The sequence below is a fragment of the Eucyclogobius newberryi genome, unplaced genomic scaffold, assembly GCF_026437365.1.
Source record: "Eucyclogobius newberryi isolate DKJ021-1_F unplaced genomic scaffold, fEucNew1.0.hap1 SCAF_4, whole genome shotgun sequence".
Taxonomy (NCBI): Eukaryota; Metazoa; Chordata; class Actinopteri; order Gobiiformes; family Gobiidae; genus Eucyclogobius; species Eucyclogobius newberryi.
The window spans coordinates 23,018,255-23,035,303 of NW_027316056.1; the positions used below are offsets into that span (position 1 = coordinate 23,018,255).

The following is a 17,049-nucleotide window of genomic DNA, read 5'->3' on the forward strand; positions in this document are numbered from 1 at the left end:
CTTTTCATTTATGCTCTTGACATAATCTATAATTTAAGAGTGTGTTAGCCTGACTGGAGGCAGCAGTCGCTTGTCATGGGAGTTTGTTAAAACGTTTCACTTACATTTCTCCAATAAAAAGGGAGAGATGCATTAAATTATTTGAACGTGGAGGTGTGTTATCTAGGCTTATGAAAATTGCTGCACATATCATATTAGAGTGCCCTTGAATTTATTTTAATGTGTTATATTACCATCTAGTGGCCATTAAGAAAATTACATTTCACTGCAGCGTGTTAGAGAGATTGTACTTGAAATATTAGTCTTTGTTCATTGAAAGAATACACGAATAATGTATTATTTTTTTCTTTGCAGTTGAGAACATTTCACACTGTGAGTTTGCCTACCTGCGAGATCTCCTTATACGGTAAGGAAGTACATACCATACTTTTTATTTTATTTTATTTGTGTTGATTACACCACAAAGCCAAGTATTTTAAAGTTGCTGTCATAATCCATACAAACATAAACCAGTACCCGCCCCTGCCCAAGTTTATGAGGAAAAGGATGGTATTTGGAGACACTTATTAAAAAATATGTATATACATGACTAAACCTTGTATATGACTACATACTGAGCGATGCTGCTCAGGCAACCTTGACCACGCTTACGCCAGCTTTAAGTCTCATTTGACCAACACTTCTCTCTCTCCTCCAGGACTCACATGCAGAACATCAAAGACATCACGGGGAGCATCCACTACGAGACATACAGGGTCCGCCGGTTAAACGAGTCGAACCACAACAACTCTCAATCCTCTGGACATCCCGTCCTCCTGCCGAAAACAAATGGTCAAATTGAGATGCAAAATGCCCCGTCACAAGCCAACGGAGTGGCCGCGCAGCATGAAGTCATGTCCCATGAGATGTAGACAAAAACGATCCTAGTTTGAAAAGAAATCAGGAAGTAACTAGATGCACAAGGTCATTGAGATGTTTGGTTTACATAACAAGTCCCGTTCTTATGCTGTGAAGTGTGTCATTTTAGTTTAGAGATCCTACTACCTGCACCACAACTCTTATTTAAGTGACAGGTGCGCCTAAAGTCACTATTACATTATAAAGATTTTTTCTGCAATCCTACATTATTCCATATTTTCCCATGACGGTCCATCAGTTTCCATTACCTACACTGCCAGACCTCATGCAGATGCACAGTACATCACATCATGAGGCTTCTTTAAGGGATTGTTATGATTGCAGTAGTAGCAGAAGTATTCAAATGCTGCATTTGGCTTTATTGAGGCATTATATAGTCCACAAACCTCTGACAAAATTACTAGTAACTAAAAATATTTATCAAAAATGTTCTACATACTTGTACCCAAAACCCAACTGTAGTGTTGTGATGTATAGCTTTGCATAGGATTATTTAGTCATGCCGAGTTCAAAAGTCGTGTTTAGTTCAAAATGGATTATTGACACCTCCACAGTGTACACAGTGATGACAGTGTGGAGCAGTTTTGAATGGTTCCTCACTTTTTATTGTCTTACATTGATGTTTTTAAAACCTCTTTTGCCAGTTCATATTGTATTAAACCATGTGTTTTTACAGTGCTTGATTAGTATTGTATTTTTATTGCTGATGTTTTTGATCATACAGTATATTATTGTATACGAGAGTGATTTGTGCCACCCTTATAACTTTTTTTGTCTGACTGTAAACCAAATAAAAGTTTTGTTCAAAAGAGAAGCACACATAGTATACATTGATTATGAATAGTATTTATATGTGTATGTTAAATGTAACCAATGCATTGTGTCTGGTAAATACCCATAGACCATTATGTTTGAGTGTAGGCTATGCATTTTATCACAAAAGTTCAATTTATGTTTAAATGTACTCCAATTCATCATTTATTTAAACAAACATCCTTTTGAGTTTGAGAAAAGTTGCTGATATTTAAAGATGAGAACCTCTGATAGATATTGTCCTATATTTTCACAACTATTTTCTATAAAAACTAGCAAAAGATATTCCCTTTTTCCAAGACAGTTATTAGGTTACACTTTGTTTACTGTTGTATAGAACTTGTGTACTTTGTTGCGGTATTATAGAGTAAGATTTATCTTTGTTATATCAAAGAATAAAGTGATATTCTGCCGTTTGAATTTGGTCTTTTGTGTTATTTGTGTGTATATATTTTTGTATTTGTTTATTTGCATATGTGTAACAGCTTGTCCAATCACCGTCAGTTGGGCGGAGTAAGGAGGCGTCAAAGTGTGACGTCATGCTTCAACACCATGGATCTATTATAATATCTGGATAGGGTACGCCCCATGGATCTATTATAATATCAGTTCAACACATGGTGCGCGATAAAAAATAAATCTTTCCCCTTCAGGTTCTCTCTCTTTAGCTTTCTCACCCTCTTTCTCTCTGTTTATGTTACAGCGTGAAACAATGGATCTATTAACTATCGCGTGAAACACATACTTTGATTAGTACAACAACAGTGGGTGGTGGCAATGAGTGCACCTTTGCAGTTGGCTGCCAGCCGCCATTAAAAACAACAACAACAACAACAACAACGAGGTTTGTATAACTTAAAGGCCACAGTAGACTACACTTTTTAAGTAAAACATTGTCAATATGTTTATATTTAAGTTTTTACCAAACATTGTCCTGTTTTTCTCATATTTGGCAATTTTGGGATTGTTCATAATGTTACTTCCTGGTTTGACATGCCCAGCAAATATGACAATATGAAAATATGAGTTAACTGTTACTTAGCAACCAGATTGTAACCAAGGACCAAAATCCATTTAAATCATACAATAGTTATAATTTGACAAATAATTACATCTGTCAACACATTAATTTTTTTAAATGATTGCTTAAACTGTCATAAAAATTTAGCGTGCAAATGTTCGTGCTGCAGTTTGAAAGGTGCTTTTTCATGACATAGGTGGATGTTCTGTTCTGTTGTAGAACGCGGCATTACTTCCTGTTTTTTAAATTTTATTTGTCAAATTGTCTTCACGTGCTGCAACTTGACTGATGATTATTATTTACCACTGGGACTAACTCACTAAACATCATAATTAGAAAAACATGAGAACATGTCTAATGAGCTTTAAGCTTAAAGTTTATATGACAGGGTCTCCTGTTTTTCTAATGACGGCTTCGTTTGATAGGATACTGTGGAACCTGTGGTAATAATAATTTTATTTCAGTTAAGATACAGTTTGTGAAGACATTTTTGAAAAAAAAAAGTTTAAAATTATAGTATGTAGAGCTGATTTCTAAAACGGAATCCCTCTGTGATGTCATCAATCTGCGTTGCACCAATGAAATTTCCCCATGTGGGACAATAAAGGAATATCTTATCTTATCTTAATATGCGACGTGCCATTGAAAACAGATAATTTACACTTAACTGACACAATTGTCTGACAGTTTAAATAATCATTCTACAACATGAAGGTGTTATATGGTATTCTTGTTTGTCAAATCATAACTGTGTAATTGGTTATTACCTCTTACTATATCATATTTTCTTCCAATGTCCGACCAGGAAGTACAATTATAATACTGGGGACAAATAGGCAAACTGTTAAGTAAAATCTTAATGGTGCTCAAATGTTTAGTCTAACCTGTCTTATAGACGCAGCCGCCTGGACAAGAACACATGTGCATTAACATGTATGTAACGTGGCAGAGGATGGTAGTCTGGTAGCTTCTCCACACAGTTTTGTATCTGTGTGTCTCATTTACACTTTCATCTCACAGTATTCCTCACCCTCCTGCTGATTGTAATGTGTTGTCTTTGTCAGCCTTTCACACGTCGCTCTCCCCAGACTCTTCTGCTTTAAATGGATCTGTGGAAAACCCCTGTGATGATGAAGGTGATGGAAAGGACTCGACGTGATGACAGATGACACTTCGAGGTGAGAAACTGACACACATTCAACTCTGCTGTGTTCAACTATCGACGTTTTATGGGATTTTCCTGTTCCTGGAAGTAGCCTGTAAGTGTTAATGTCAAAGCTTTGCATAGTGTTAAAATGGACACATTTCCTCATCTCCACAAACTCATACCTGGAGGAGGAGCTGTACCTACTGCTTGTTTCCATGGACATGTACTTCCTTTGGCAATAATATTCCACAGCATGAAACTTATCTCTCTCCATGACGAATGTTCAGAAGTTTGGTTTCAACTTTCTATTTCCATGGAGTCTTACAGGTGATATGCCACCTCTGGAACGGTAAATACTGCTTTAATTTCACCAATGGTTCACCAGTGTATAATTCTTCTATTATGTTGTTTCTATGTGTGAAAATTTTCCTTTTTTTACTATTTTGAACACCAATGAAGACCACACCTAACTAAGCTGTGGAAATAAGTCATTGGAAGTGGAATCAAATGTATTAATTAGAGCATGCTGTTCCCCTGTCTCCAGAATCCACCCAGCACATGATGATGACCTCCACAGTACAAGTCCTCCATCTGTCGACCGCTCTTGGTGATCCAGCTAACGCCGGTTGGTGCCAGTCCTGATCTGTCCCCGCACATAAGCACATCCTCCAGCAGCCTCTGTCTCGTCCAGGTCTCTTGACACAGACACATGTGTTTCAGATCTGCTGCTGCAAATCACAACCCCAAAAACAAAGATTTCTACTTCCTACCCACTTGGTGTCCCTCGCCAATCTGCAGACAACCACCAGCATAATCGACGCAAGGTAATTTGTCGGTAATTACAAGGGGATCGTTAATGATTTTGCATTTATTAAAACGATGCATGCTAATAGCGTTTAGTTTTCCTTGCCTCCGATTTTCTGTTTACGTTTGAATGAACCAAATAACAAATTCGTCCAGAGACCATGTATTCTCTTATCGTTTGCCCGGTTCACCCTTGAGCTCTGCCAACCGCAAGCGTGGCACCCTGTTTGTTGTTGATGCATGTTAATGCGCCACGTCCATCTGTTTCCTTGCTTAATTTGGGCTTAGCTTGTTAGTAGCCATGGTCTTGCTCATCCTGCCCTCGTCGTTTCCTCCCATTGCCCCCATCTACACGCCTGTTCCTCCTTTGCTACCCTTCTGATCTCGCCAATATCCAACATCAGCGTGCCCGTCTGCCTGGATCGCTGCCAGCTCACTCAGGCAGCGTGGAGGAGGAGGAATCCAGTCTGGAAATGCAAATGTGGCTTGTTTTGATTAAAAGACAGCTGCATATTTCATTAAAGTCACCAGTGGAGGTGGGAGAGGAGTAGGTACACCTCTCTGGGGAGGGAAAGATTGTTTTGCTCAAGTGAATGCCATAGGAGCCGCTGTTTAGTGCTGCTGTGGGGAACAAATAGTACAGACAAAAGGGCTGCCCAGGGACAGCTTTGGGTTTAATGGGGCTGACTGGCACATCAGTTAAAGCCCACACTGATGCATAGTGCGACTGAACGCTGGTTGCATGTTAACAACGGCAATTGACAGTGAAATATAGACCCCCGCGAGCCTTCAAGGTGCGTAGACACGGCAGGACAGTTGCTTTCTTTTACCCACCATTGCCAAAGACAAAACATCTACCTCCAAATGTGGTAGTAAAAAGAGCAATGACTTCACACGTCGCCATCTTTTACTGTGTGGCAGCTCCCTCGAGGGCTGTGTGGACATTAAAACAAAGTACGTCCAGTGGTAAATATTACTTCCAGCAATATTTACCACTTAGATAATTTCTCCTTATGTTTGGCCTTGGCCAAAATCTTCTTGCAATATAATAATAGCAGTATGGAAATCTGAAAATGTATAAAGAATCATCTTCAACGCAGAGTTTAAATACAATATATATGGTACATGTTTTAGGAAATATTTGGTGCTGAATTACCTACTATACATGTAAACATACAAAGTCACATCAAAACCACATACTTCCAACATACAGTGCAATAGCATTAGAGTTAGATTGGAGTAATTTTTCGTCAGCCCTTTTTGCAGTATTTTTAGTTATTTTTAGTTATAAACAATACATCTGATATTCTGATTTAACTTCAATGATTTGATTCAGTAATTCGATAGCTTACTCACTCATCTCTACTTTAATCACCATCCTTTTTGACATGGTGCACTGTATACATTCTCTTCTTTCAAATAAGTTTCTTCCCTTTCAGTTTGACCTTGACCGAACACTCTATGATGCCTTGTGTATATTCATGAACAAACTCACTTCCCCTTCTTTCACATTGGCATAAAGCTGACAACAGGTTACACTCCGCACATTACTTTTTTCTTTTAGGGCTGTCCTCGCTGTAACTGAGGCCGATGGATGATTTATAGTTGGGAGAGCCCTTATGAGGTCAGGAGGTGGACGTTGGACGCGTGGGGATGGATATGTTAGCATCGGGCCAACTTCCTGTGAATTCAAATACGTGGTGTTGTGGGGGAGATTGAAGCAGTGGTCGCTCTGCATAATCAATCAGAAACAATGGGGGGGGGGGGTCAGTGTCTTTCTTGACAAGGCTGATTGTATTTATGCAGCAATGGAAGCGAGGAGGAACCAAATTAAAAGGGATAGGGAGGTAGGTGTGGGCCGGGCGGTGCGAGCTGTAATGGGTGGACCGCGCTACAAAGCCAAGGACATATATCCAGGAGGAACTGAATACCCGGCCAATAAAAGAAGCCAGTTTCATGCGCCATTGACTGAGTTGGCATCTTGGCTGCCGTGCGGAGATGAAACCCCTATGGAGGTCATGATGATGTGAATCGCATTTTGTTCCTTTAAGAAAGAATCACTCCCTCACAGCTAATTCCATTTCCGTTTTTTGTTCTTCCTTCTACACAACAGCCAACCTACTCTTTTGATGATATGTCAAAACGAGCGGAAGACCCAATTGGATTTTTGAAAAGATCAAATTCGGGGGCACAATAGGTGGGGAACCTAATCAGATTTAAGACTGCTGTGTACATACACCCAGGGATATGGTCCTTTTATTTTCTCTGTAGGTAGAACAGCATGGCCCTGAACAGTCTAATTGAAAGCTTGTCTTGTATCTTTTCAGCCATGAACTTTCCACTGTCACTGTCGCATTGAGTCTGTGCCTTCCAGCTAAACAAATTAGTGGAAGTCACATTCTGACAAGGACGGTCACTCGTATCATTTCATCCACCTATATGTCTGACATTGGACTGTTGGCTTACTTTCCAATTTAAATAATAAACAAGCATATGAATTTGTCCTGCTTGATATTATGCTGCCTCCTGCTGTCCTTCAGTGGTAATAGCATACACATAAAGCTAATTTCCCTCTGCCAGTCCGTAACATTAATTCAGATACTGATCTGTGAGCCCTTGGAGCCCTCTTCACTCCATCCATGTCCCCCCCTTTTCTGCTGTTCGCTCACTCATGTTATCAATTCACTGTTTTCCCAAGGAAAATATAAGTTAAGCTCACCTTATTTACATTTATATGATCAGATTTTCACCCTTATGGATGGTATGCAAATTTGCCCTTTTCTCTGCCTTAGCCACTGCCTGTGTAGATTTGTTGCGAGGCGCGTACAAATAACATTGCCCTCTAGGTGGAAGTAGACCCAACTTAGGATTTCTGGACCTCATGAATTTTGTAATGATCAATTTTGTTTACCGTTGCTGCCTTGAAGACTTATCTGGATATTCTGAGCTATGGATACATAAGGAGATGGATTCACAGCTGAAATGTCATTTTTATACACCCCTTTATATACCCTTGGCCACTGCCCCTGCAATGTTGTGGATATGATTTCTCATTTCTCTTTCATCTGATGGCCTCTAAATTCCACTCCCTGTTTTTGTGTTTGTGGCATGTGGTGGAGCTGGGGCAGGATGTGCTCAGGCACCGGTCACATCTGAAATCCTCAGTGAGTTGGACCAGTGGGTTGGGATGGACAGAATCTTCATCAAATATTTTGATCTATAAAAATAGTAAAATAGTAATACAATTAGATTAGCAGCAGAATGTGTAGACGTTTGCCAACTCAAGTCGATGTTAGTGGTATGATACACAAACTTGGACTCAAAGTCCAATCTTCTCATTCAGGGATATTCTTGGACCAAATGCATGAACACTAAAGTACAGTATAGTGAAATGGGGATGAAAGAAGGAAGGACAATCAGCAAATTGCAGGAGAAACTGCAGAGCCTGGCATATGTGCTATCCACTCACAAACACAAAATGGGAGATATTTGCTGAATAGTTTTTTGTATATATATATCAGACCTATTATAAGTAAGTACGTTTATTATGTGTTGAAAATTGAATTATGTCGTAAATGGAAAAAGTATAGTATCAAGTATCAAGCCTTTTTCTAGTATCAAAATCAAGTATAAAATGTTAGTATCATGACAACACTTAAGTTATTGTGGTTCATTTTTGATGAAAATCCCAACACAAAAGAAACGTATGCTATGCTCCCAGCTTCTCTTTTTTTCATCTGAGCTATTTGCACAGGACTGTATTGGTATTGGTAAAAGCTTGAGTGTGACCCACGATAAAATGAGCAGGGCACACACCACTCTACTTTTGAGTGTGTGTGATTGTCGGTGTGTGTCCAGGCGAGGGACTAGCACTCGACCAAATTGCTTTCTGGCAGCATATTGCCTGCGCCAGTCTTTTATTCCTTGGGATAAGGGAGGCATGTCTCACACGATTACAGCCGCCAAATCAAACTGACAATACTGGCCTGCCCTGCTCAACCCCAGCACTGCTTACACATTCCTCATTCCTCAGGCCCATACCCTGCTATATGCTATACTGGTAAAGCGCTGATGTGGAATATTTAACTGACACTTCAGGCGAACCCTAATGATATAATCAGGTAATAAGAAATTAATTTTCTCCCTGGCTGCACTTTGACTGGAGTGTTGATACATACTGAAATACTGCTGATGACTTGGCCTATAGATTCACTGGACGCTCTTTCCCCTACATTTCTCAGAACACGTATATCTGTTCCTATTCTCGAACATGTGACCATAACAACCATCAACTCCTTCTGCTTTAGTTGAAGCCAGAGTACACAAGAGGAGCTTGACGAAGATGGATGTGTGTGACTGGAGTGAACACGGGTGACAGTGACAGTGGCCTGCAGTGTTTGTCGATACCGTGACAGACAGTTTGTTTGTAACGTTTTCATCTCTCTTGCGGTATGAAATTGAGACGTTCCCGCTGATTGGGGGGGGTAACGTTTTGAATGGAAATCAGATGCAATATCGGTTCCCGCCAGACACGTGATCTCATTAGCGTTGATAATTAGCATACAGGTCAAACAAAATGGACTCGAAGAAATCTTTGTGTCGTAAACCTTTCCTGTGTATAGTAATAGTGCCACACTTATTAATAATTAATAATTCATTTTGTGGGATTTATTGGTGCTTACTTTGATGAAGGACTTTGCCAGTTAAAGATAAGTGTTAAGTCATGGAAAAGTCGTTCAAAAGCCCCAGTATCTGTGCTGACAGTGACATCTGTGCTGTGAGATCTGGCAAAAAACAACACCTTTCAGGCAACGTTTAACTAGCTTACCATCTACGCCTTTGTGTTGCTACTTTATGATTCTTTATCTTTACAAAGCTATAACTGCTGTTTGATGTGGGCATAGAGCACTTACTTGTGTAAACCAGACAAATCATAAACACGCTTAAACAAGAAGGAGATGTGTAATTGTGGTTGCCATGTCGAGTATTGTTTATTGTCACTTGTGTTTGTTTGTGTGACTGCGTGAATAGAGCTCAAATTGGTTTGTCTTTTCTCCCTAATATCTCAGCATGCATCCTCCCCCTCTCTGTCTGCTGATGCCTGTCCTTATGTAGTTAATTAGGAGGTAGGAGTCCATCGGTGTCACTGCTCCGGTGTTTTATTGTTTCCCTGTCTTGCCTCCGCAGCACCCAGCAGGGACACATCAATATCCCTCTCTCTGCACACCGTCTCCCCCCCGCCCCCCGCCTCTAATATCGCCCCCTTCTCCACCTGAGAGCATTTGTCATCTTGTCGCTTGGTGAGCAGCGTCCGACACGATGAGAAGAAAAAAGCAGAGAGGCGGGAGGGGAAAAAAACTCTAATATGCAAAAATGTAAAAAGGTAGATGCGGGTTGTCCTGGTAACGGCTCTGAGGTTATTTCCAAGCTCTGATGGAAATCAATGTCATGTGCCAGGCAGCCAGGCACCTCCGTCCTGAGGAAAATTAGAAAATGGGGGTGGGGGATTGTGGGAGGGGAGGGAGGAAGCAGGGCTGGAAGGACAAAGAAAAATGCACAGAAGTAAAAATCAAGTTTTTCCTCTTTGAACCTTAAGGGCATCTGACGTCTCTTCACAGCAGCTCGGAGCCTCGGGCCCCAGGTCATTTCCGCTCCCTTTGCATCTTTTTGTGGCTTTGTTACCTTTATAAATCTCTTCCTCCTTTGCACACTTAATACCACCATCGGCCTTTGCTCATTTGTTTATTTATAACGAAAAGCAAACTCAGTGGCTTTAAGGGCGCAGAGATGAAAAAGATGAATAGCTGAAGGGAAAAAGGAAAGTCTGCAGAGCACTGAGCTGTTTGTATGCATTTGAACTGGCTCAACAATCTGACTAATCTGCTGTGCGATAGCAGCAGCAGCAGCAGCAGCTTCACATATCAACAATAAGCCGGGCCACATTGGAGCAGATGCTCTGATCTACTACAGGTGCACCAGCTCCTCTGTCTCCTCACTCTCTAATTACTCATCATGTGTGAGATATTTCAATGGAAATGTAATACTTATTTAGACAGTGAGGACTGCAATAGTTAGCTTAACTAGTTAACTGTAAATGTGTTGACTCATACTTCTCAGTCTACATTGAACAATGCTCTGTAGTCCCAAATAAGGTACAAAATACAAGTAGCAAACATGCATACACTTGAACATCTTTTGTAAACTAGCAGCAGTGGCATGTCGGCCTTACAGTTGTAGATTGATTCATATTTTTTTGTGAAATAATAACCCACATATTACCCATAACATGCATTTTACAGTGTAAAGTGGTGCACTGCAGGACATTCCTGACAAGTCTGATTTCACTGTGTTGTGTGCTGAATGAGAAGATGGGTCACGCATGCCAAACCAATAGGTTGAACTGTTCATTTGCATATCTAACATGGTGTTCACACTCGACTTGACACATTTGCAACCTGCCACTTATCCCATTATGTCTGTCCTGCAGTGGCTGCATTGTTTGCTGCGTCTGCACTCTTCTCACTGGCTGACCAGCTCATTTCCCACTGTGCTGCTGGGACACTTGTTTGGATGCAGCTGAAGAGCTCACATTGTGCTCCGGGGGATATACTGTATTATGAACAAACTCACATGCCAGCAAATAGACACACATTAATTCTCTGCAGTTTATTGTTGTTCATTATAAATCTGCTGATGGCGAGAGACAAACACAATCTATACTAGATCAAGCGGGCAAAAAATAAATTGGTGAACGGTGTTGGGAAATGTTCTAGCACAAACTCTTGTGCCCCTGGTTATATGTCTCTCATAACAAACTGAAATACTCTTTGTGCCAGTTTCTAGTAAGTAGGAGTAGATGGATTAGGGCATCAAATAACTGTTGGAGTGAGATGATTTGTGGTGGTAACCTCAACAACAAGAAGCAAAAATAAAGCTATTAAGCCTCATAATAGAGCGTACATAATCCTACTTTCTCTAATGCAAACACACAGAACCCTTCAACACTGTATTCCAGTTCATAAAAAGGTAATCATTTGTCATTTAAGTGTTAATTTTTAGTCTGCGCCTTTGCTCTGACTCTAATTTGAGCCTTAAATAAACCCTCTGTACCGTGCAGCTTGTGTGCCTCTCTCACCTCCTCTGCTCTACCGCTGACTATTTCATTGTTCAAGGCTATTTAACATTTTTAAAACGGATTTCCTTTGGCAACACTTACGGATAGGTGCTCATGGATTGGTCATATTGTTCACATTTAACATTGCTTAAGGATACACTTGTCCAAGTGGCTCTAGCTTTTGAGGCACGTCACGGGTCCAATATAAGATGTTATTCTGAGCTTCTGTTATCGAGAACTGTAAACTGAGTTATACTGTGGAGTGAGCGAGGAACATTCTCCACGGTGCAGGACAAAGCGTTGTATGACACCCATGGCTTTGCTGATAAGATTGTTTCCACTCCACCAGCACCATCTATTTTTGATGTTGAGAGTTGGCTGTGCTTTGAACAGATGAATATTCATGAATGAGCGGGCTATATGTTTATCGCAGTGATTTCCAGCCATGTCATCACGTTATGCAAATGGCCTCTTCCCATCTCCAAACGTTCTCTTATTTTATCTTAATTAATGAGACGGAGCAAATGATTTTCCTTCAAAGAACATCAGCTTCTTAAAGACTGAATTCCTGCTCTAATTAATAAGAACTGATAAAATATAATGACTTTACGATTCCATTGCTGGCTTTCATTGCTTCATATGGTCAAAAAGGCTTGATGTCTATTATAAGTCTCCCACTTGATTAAAAATTGTGTTTACTTTGACATAGCTATACCATTACAGAAAAGCATAACATTATTTGGCCCAACTAAAGACGAAACCAATCAAATATCAGTTAATTGGGTTACCATTGCATATGATGTTGGCTTATAAGCCAGCTCAGACAAAATTACTTTTCTTACTATCAGCATAACATCAAATAAGAAAATGATTGGTGTTGATCTTTAATTTAATAGCATATCTGGTGATTAATGGTGACTAAATCTGAGAATAATAAACTATTCACACATCTCTTAACATGTTCAATATTACTTACCGGTACTACATTGGTTATTTATTCACCACTTTAACTTAACTTTAAATTCCTTAATTTTTATTTTTTTATAATATTCTTTATTTTTCATTTGGATCCCCATTATCAGGTGGTTGCCAGTCTTCCTGGGGCATATTGTGGTACAGTGCTGCAGTCCTCTACAAATTATTTTGATGAAGGATTTATATGTGCCACAGCAGTAAGTTAACTGAAAAGGTGTTTTGTACAAAATTATAATGATTTGGAGTGTTTTTTCCAGCGCCATGCTCCTACCCCTTTTAGTCGATGCACAGGGCTTTAGTCGACCAAAAATGTCTTTCACGGACTACGGCCCTAGTGCTACACAGTGTAATTGTTCACAAACAAAATAGTAAGGCGCCTGTCCAGATGCTCAAAGTTGCTTTCAAGAAGACCTATTATATTTATGCTCATTATTTTATATGTTGGATATTGATTTGAAACAAGTTTGTTGAATTCTGGTTGAAAACGTCATCACAACAAAGTTCAGTGCTGCCAGACTATGTGTATATGGAGTTTTTTTATTAGATGAAACATACAAAAAGAAAATTGGAGAACAAAGATTACTCAAAGAAATTGCCTGAATCACTATGAATACAAGCTCTAAAAGTCAATTTACCATATTTCTTAAAATGTGTGTGCATTTTTAGTTCACTGTGCATTTCTGTAGCAACTGAACCAACGACAATGACTCATACGGCACATTCAGAATCAAAGTGGGTGAAGTGTCTTGCCCAAGGACACAATGACCTTCACGGGTGTGGATGGGCGCCTCACTACTGAGCCACTGCCGCTGTAATACATCTGTATTAATTGGTATTCTAAAGCTTACCAAAAGGATAGTGTTATGAGGATTTCTGCTGATTCTGTGCTGAGAAAAACCTTGTGGTCCCTTCAATCAGGCTTTTCATTTCAAATCTTTGAAATTGTGTGCCTACATTTCATATTGTAGTCAGAAATCTGTCTTTCGGAGCAGAACCTGGTACAAAGACCCTCTTCCACTGCGTTATTAAAAGAAGAGACATCTCAGACAGCATGCAGATCCTCTGAATTACAAGTTGTGCATTGAGCTCATCCTCTGTTGCCAATGTGCCGGGCGCTGTTTTCATCTTGTGAGAAAAAAACGCAGATCAGGAGAGAGGAGTAGAGCTCATGAAGGGGGGAATAAAGGAAGGAGATGAGGAAAGCTGACATTAGGGTCAAGTGCTGATCTGGCATCGCATTCCCACTTTCAAATCCATCTAAATGCATATGCACACATTATGGCCCTTAACTGCACATCTGCTAGGAAATTGTAAGAGGTGGGGATAAGGCCTTGGCGGGGACAAAAACACATGTCTATAATCAAATACATATCACAAATTATTTAAATGTAGGCTCTTGCGTTTGTGTGAGGGAAAGAAGAATCCCACTCAGGCCGCTGATAGACCGCTCGTCCGCGCTCGCCCTGTTCATTGCTGTCATTCTTTACATCTTTTGACATTTTCAATTATGTCTTTCACACATGGCTGCGCACTTGTTTTTTTCCCCCTCTCCTCTATTGCCATTCCTTCTCTTCTCTCGTTCCAATTCCTTCATCCCATTTCCGTTTTAAGTGGGCGCTCCCATCGCTGCTTTGTGTGGCAGACCTCTCGTACCGCTGGGGTCAGGTAGCCCACGGATCCCATTACTCCCTCGCTCGACCGCGGACAAGGAAGAGAGGGGAGATGGTGCAGAGAGAGAGGGACAGGGGCGATGGAGGAGTGGAAAGGGGCCTGTCAGATATGTCAAGGACTCCTGTTCAATTTATCGGTGGATCCTGAGGGGGCTGCAGAGGGCACACAGAATAAAGTGGAAGTGGAGTGTGGTTTTTTGGGAGAGTTGGGTTTTCATAACATTTTTAGTGCGCGCTAAATTGAGCATTGATTTTTGTGTCATGTTTGTGGTAACTGTTAATAATTACATTGACATTTGAAACTGGAGTATTTATATATATATATATATATATATATATATATATATATATATATATATATATATAAATACTTATACTTACTTACATACATATAATTACTTTATAAGTAAAGTTAATTATGTACTTTTCACACATAAACAAATAATGAGCTGATATCAAACCATAAAGACCATATTCCTCCATATGCTACTATTAAGCCGACTTAAATACTATATTTCAAGAGTGGCTCATGACAGCACAGTGAATGTACACTTAATAAAAATTATACCTGTGAAGGATTGCTCTGAAATTACGTGGCTCCAGATGGTCATATCTCTAACATTGTCATTAAACTAAACACCAGAGCAATTTCACAACATGAATAATATTAGAGAATACATTTGTGCTGACATCTAAATACAAGTATTGTAAACACATTCAGCGGTTGATGCTGATGGATGGGCTCTTTGACCAATTGATTGACTCATAATGAGGACATGAGGTTTTCCATGCCCATAAGCATAACATCAATAATATTTATTCTGTATTAAAAAACGCAAGGATCTTTTTACCATGAATTATCTGATAGATTTATAGATTAGCATGCTGTTTACCTGATAAGCTTTGTAAAACACATTTCTCTCCATTAGGCTAATGCAGAGGGAATCCCCCAACACTGGAAGCTGTGATGTAATGTGCAGTTCTAATGACCTCAGCATAATCACAACCATTATGAGACAGCGCCTGGCTCTCGAATCCACTTCATCACCAGAGCTTTGCCTAGTCATTCTACACCCATCGCTCATTACATCCACTCCTCTCACACAAGGCCAACAACCACCAGCCAATCACCAATGCCGGAGATATTGCCAAATCTCACCAGACACTTCACAAGCTGCCAACTGAAGCCCTCTGTTGTGCGCTTGTCTAAGGTACTGGTCTTAGCGATGTTGCCAAAACTGGTTCTGGCTGCATCAAGCTTGCAGCAGGGTGCCGTGCAAGAGGTTGGAGGCTAGATTGCTATTTTTCCACGCTAATCAATTGAAGCGGGTTGCCAGGTCTGCTTGAACATATCCTCACTCTCTACTTCAGGCTCTTAACCCTGACCTTACAGCAGGAGATCTTCACTTGGCGGAGAAAAAAAGAATAAGTAGGAGGGGATTTAGTGTTGTGAGCAACGGGGAAGTCATGGTCAAGGGTTGATTAATGAGCCTTTAATTTAATCTGCAATTCCCATCCCAACAGGGCCTCTCCACGTGGCTCTGTGTCGGCGTATTGTTTTTAACAAGTGTGATCTCCCACTTTTTCCCCTCCTGTCTGTCTTCCCCACTTCCTCTTTTCTTTATAAGGCACTCTTATCTGCCCAAGAGGGTGCGTTATGAATAGAGGGCCAATGATTAATGGAGATTTAAGACCTATGAGGAATATCTAATCAACGCCCAGCCACTCCCGCCAGTCTTCCTTTTTCCTTCCTTTCATTCCGCTGCTTAAACAGAAGTGACTGCTGCAGACAGACTCTCAGGGCAGGCAGCTGCTGTTATCCAGCCAATTACAGTGATGAATGCTTGAAGATGGCCCCTGACACATATTTTATATTGTAAGATCAGAGGTGCGATGAGAAATGTGTGTGTGCGCGTGTGACTCGCTGCATTACTGTCTCCATCGAAAGTTTTTTATTCACTTGTCAGATTGTGGGATGAAACTTCAGGCTTAATATCTTCCAGTGTGGGCTCTAAGACTGATTTGTTGGTTGAATTTGTGTGGAGGAAAAACCCATTGCAGATTTCAAAATAAAGGTTTACTTGAAACACTGACATGATTAATATTAACTAAATTCAACAATTTGTGACTGGATATTGGGAGTAGGAGTTAGATAGAATAGTGTTTTTATTAATCCTTTGAGTTCAAAATCTCAAAAGGAGCTTTACTAACAAGACAGTATTTTTTTACATTCATTGACAATATGCCATTATGCTGTAAAAAAATGCAGCTAAAATTTACCAACATATTTCATTTTGTTTAAGATAGTTCATCACCATGTCCCAAATTTTATATCTAATATTTACTTAAGTCTATTGGTTTTTATATGGTTTCCAAACAGTTTTTATACAAGGATTATTATTTATTTGTGTTATGCCACAATTATGTTTTTTTTTAACTAACAGCACAATGAGAAACAATGAAGCTGATCCAAGAGCAAAATGCCATGTACAGACAGTCATACGTTTCCATAGACTTACTGTATCGACTGCCAACATCCTCACTCACATTGTGGCCAGATTCAAATGAGCACACGCAGCAGTTTTTT

At 40.0% G+C, this 17,049-nt stretch overlaps 2 protein-coding genes across 7 annotated transcripts in view; both read left to right on the top strand.

The window, feature by feature from the left end:
- Window positions 1-1,732, top strand: part of septin9b (septin 9b) — a 62,311-nt gene extending 60,579 nt beyond the window's left edge. For all 6 annotated transcript variants that reach the window (XM_072462239.1, XM_072462238.1, XM_072462236.1 and 3 more), the window contains 2 exons: window positions 355-406; window positions 698-1,732. In XM_072462239.1, the coding sequence (XP_072318340.1) occupies window positions 355-406; window positions 698-911 (266 nt within the window). In that variant the 3' untranslated portion in view covers window positions 912-1,732. The remainder of the gene's footprint in view (window positions 1-354; window positions 407-697) is intronic.
- Window positions 1,733-4,621: 2,889 nt separating this feature from the next.
- Window positions 4,622-17,049, top strand: part of tnrc6c2 (trinucleotide repeat containing adaptor 6C2) — a 115,261-nt gene continuing 102,833 nt past the window's right edge. Inside the window, exon 1 of the mRNA XM_072463870.1 lies at window positions 4,622-4,723. The gene's annotated coding sequence lies outside the window, so the exon portion shown is untranslated. The remainder of the gene's footprint in view (window positions 4,724-17,049) is intronic.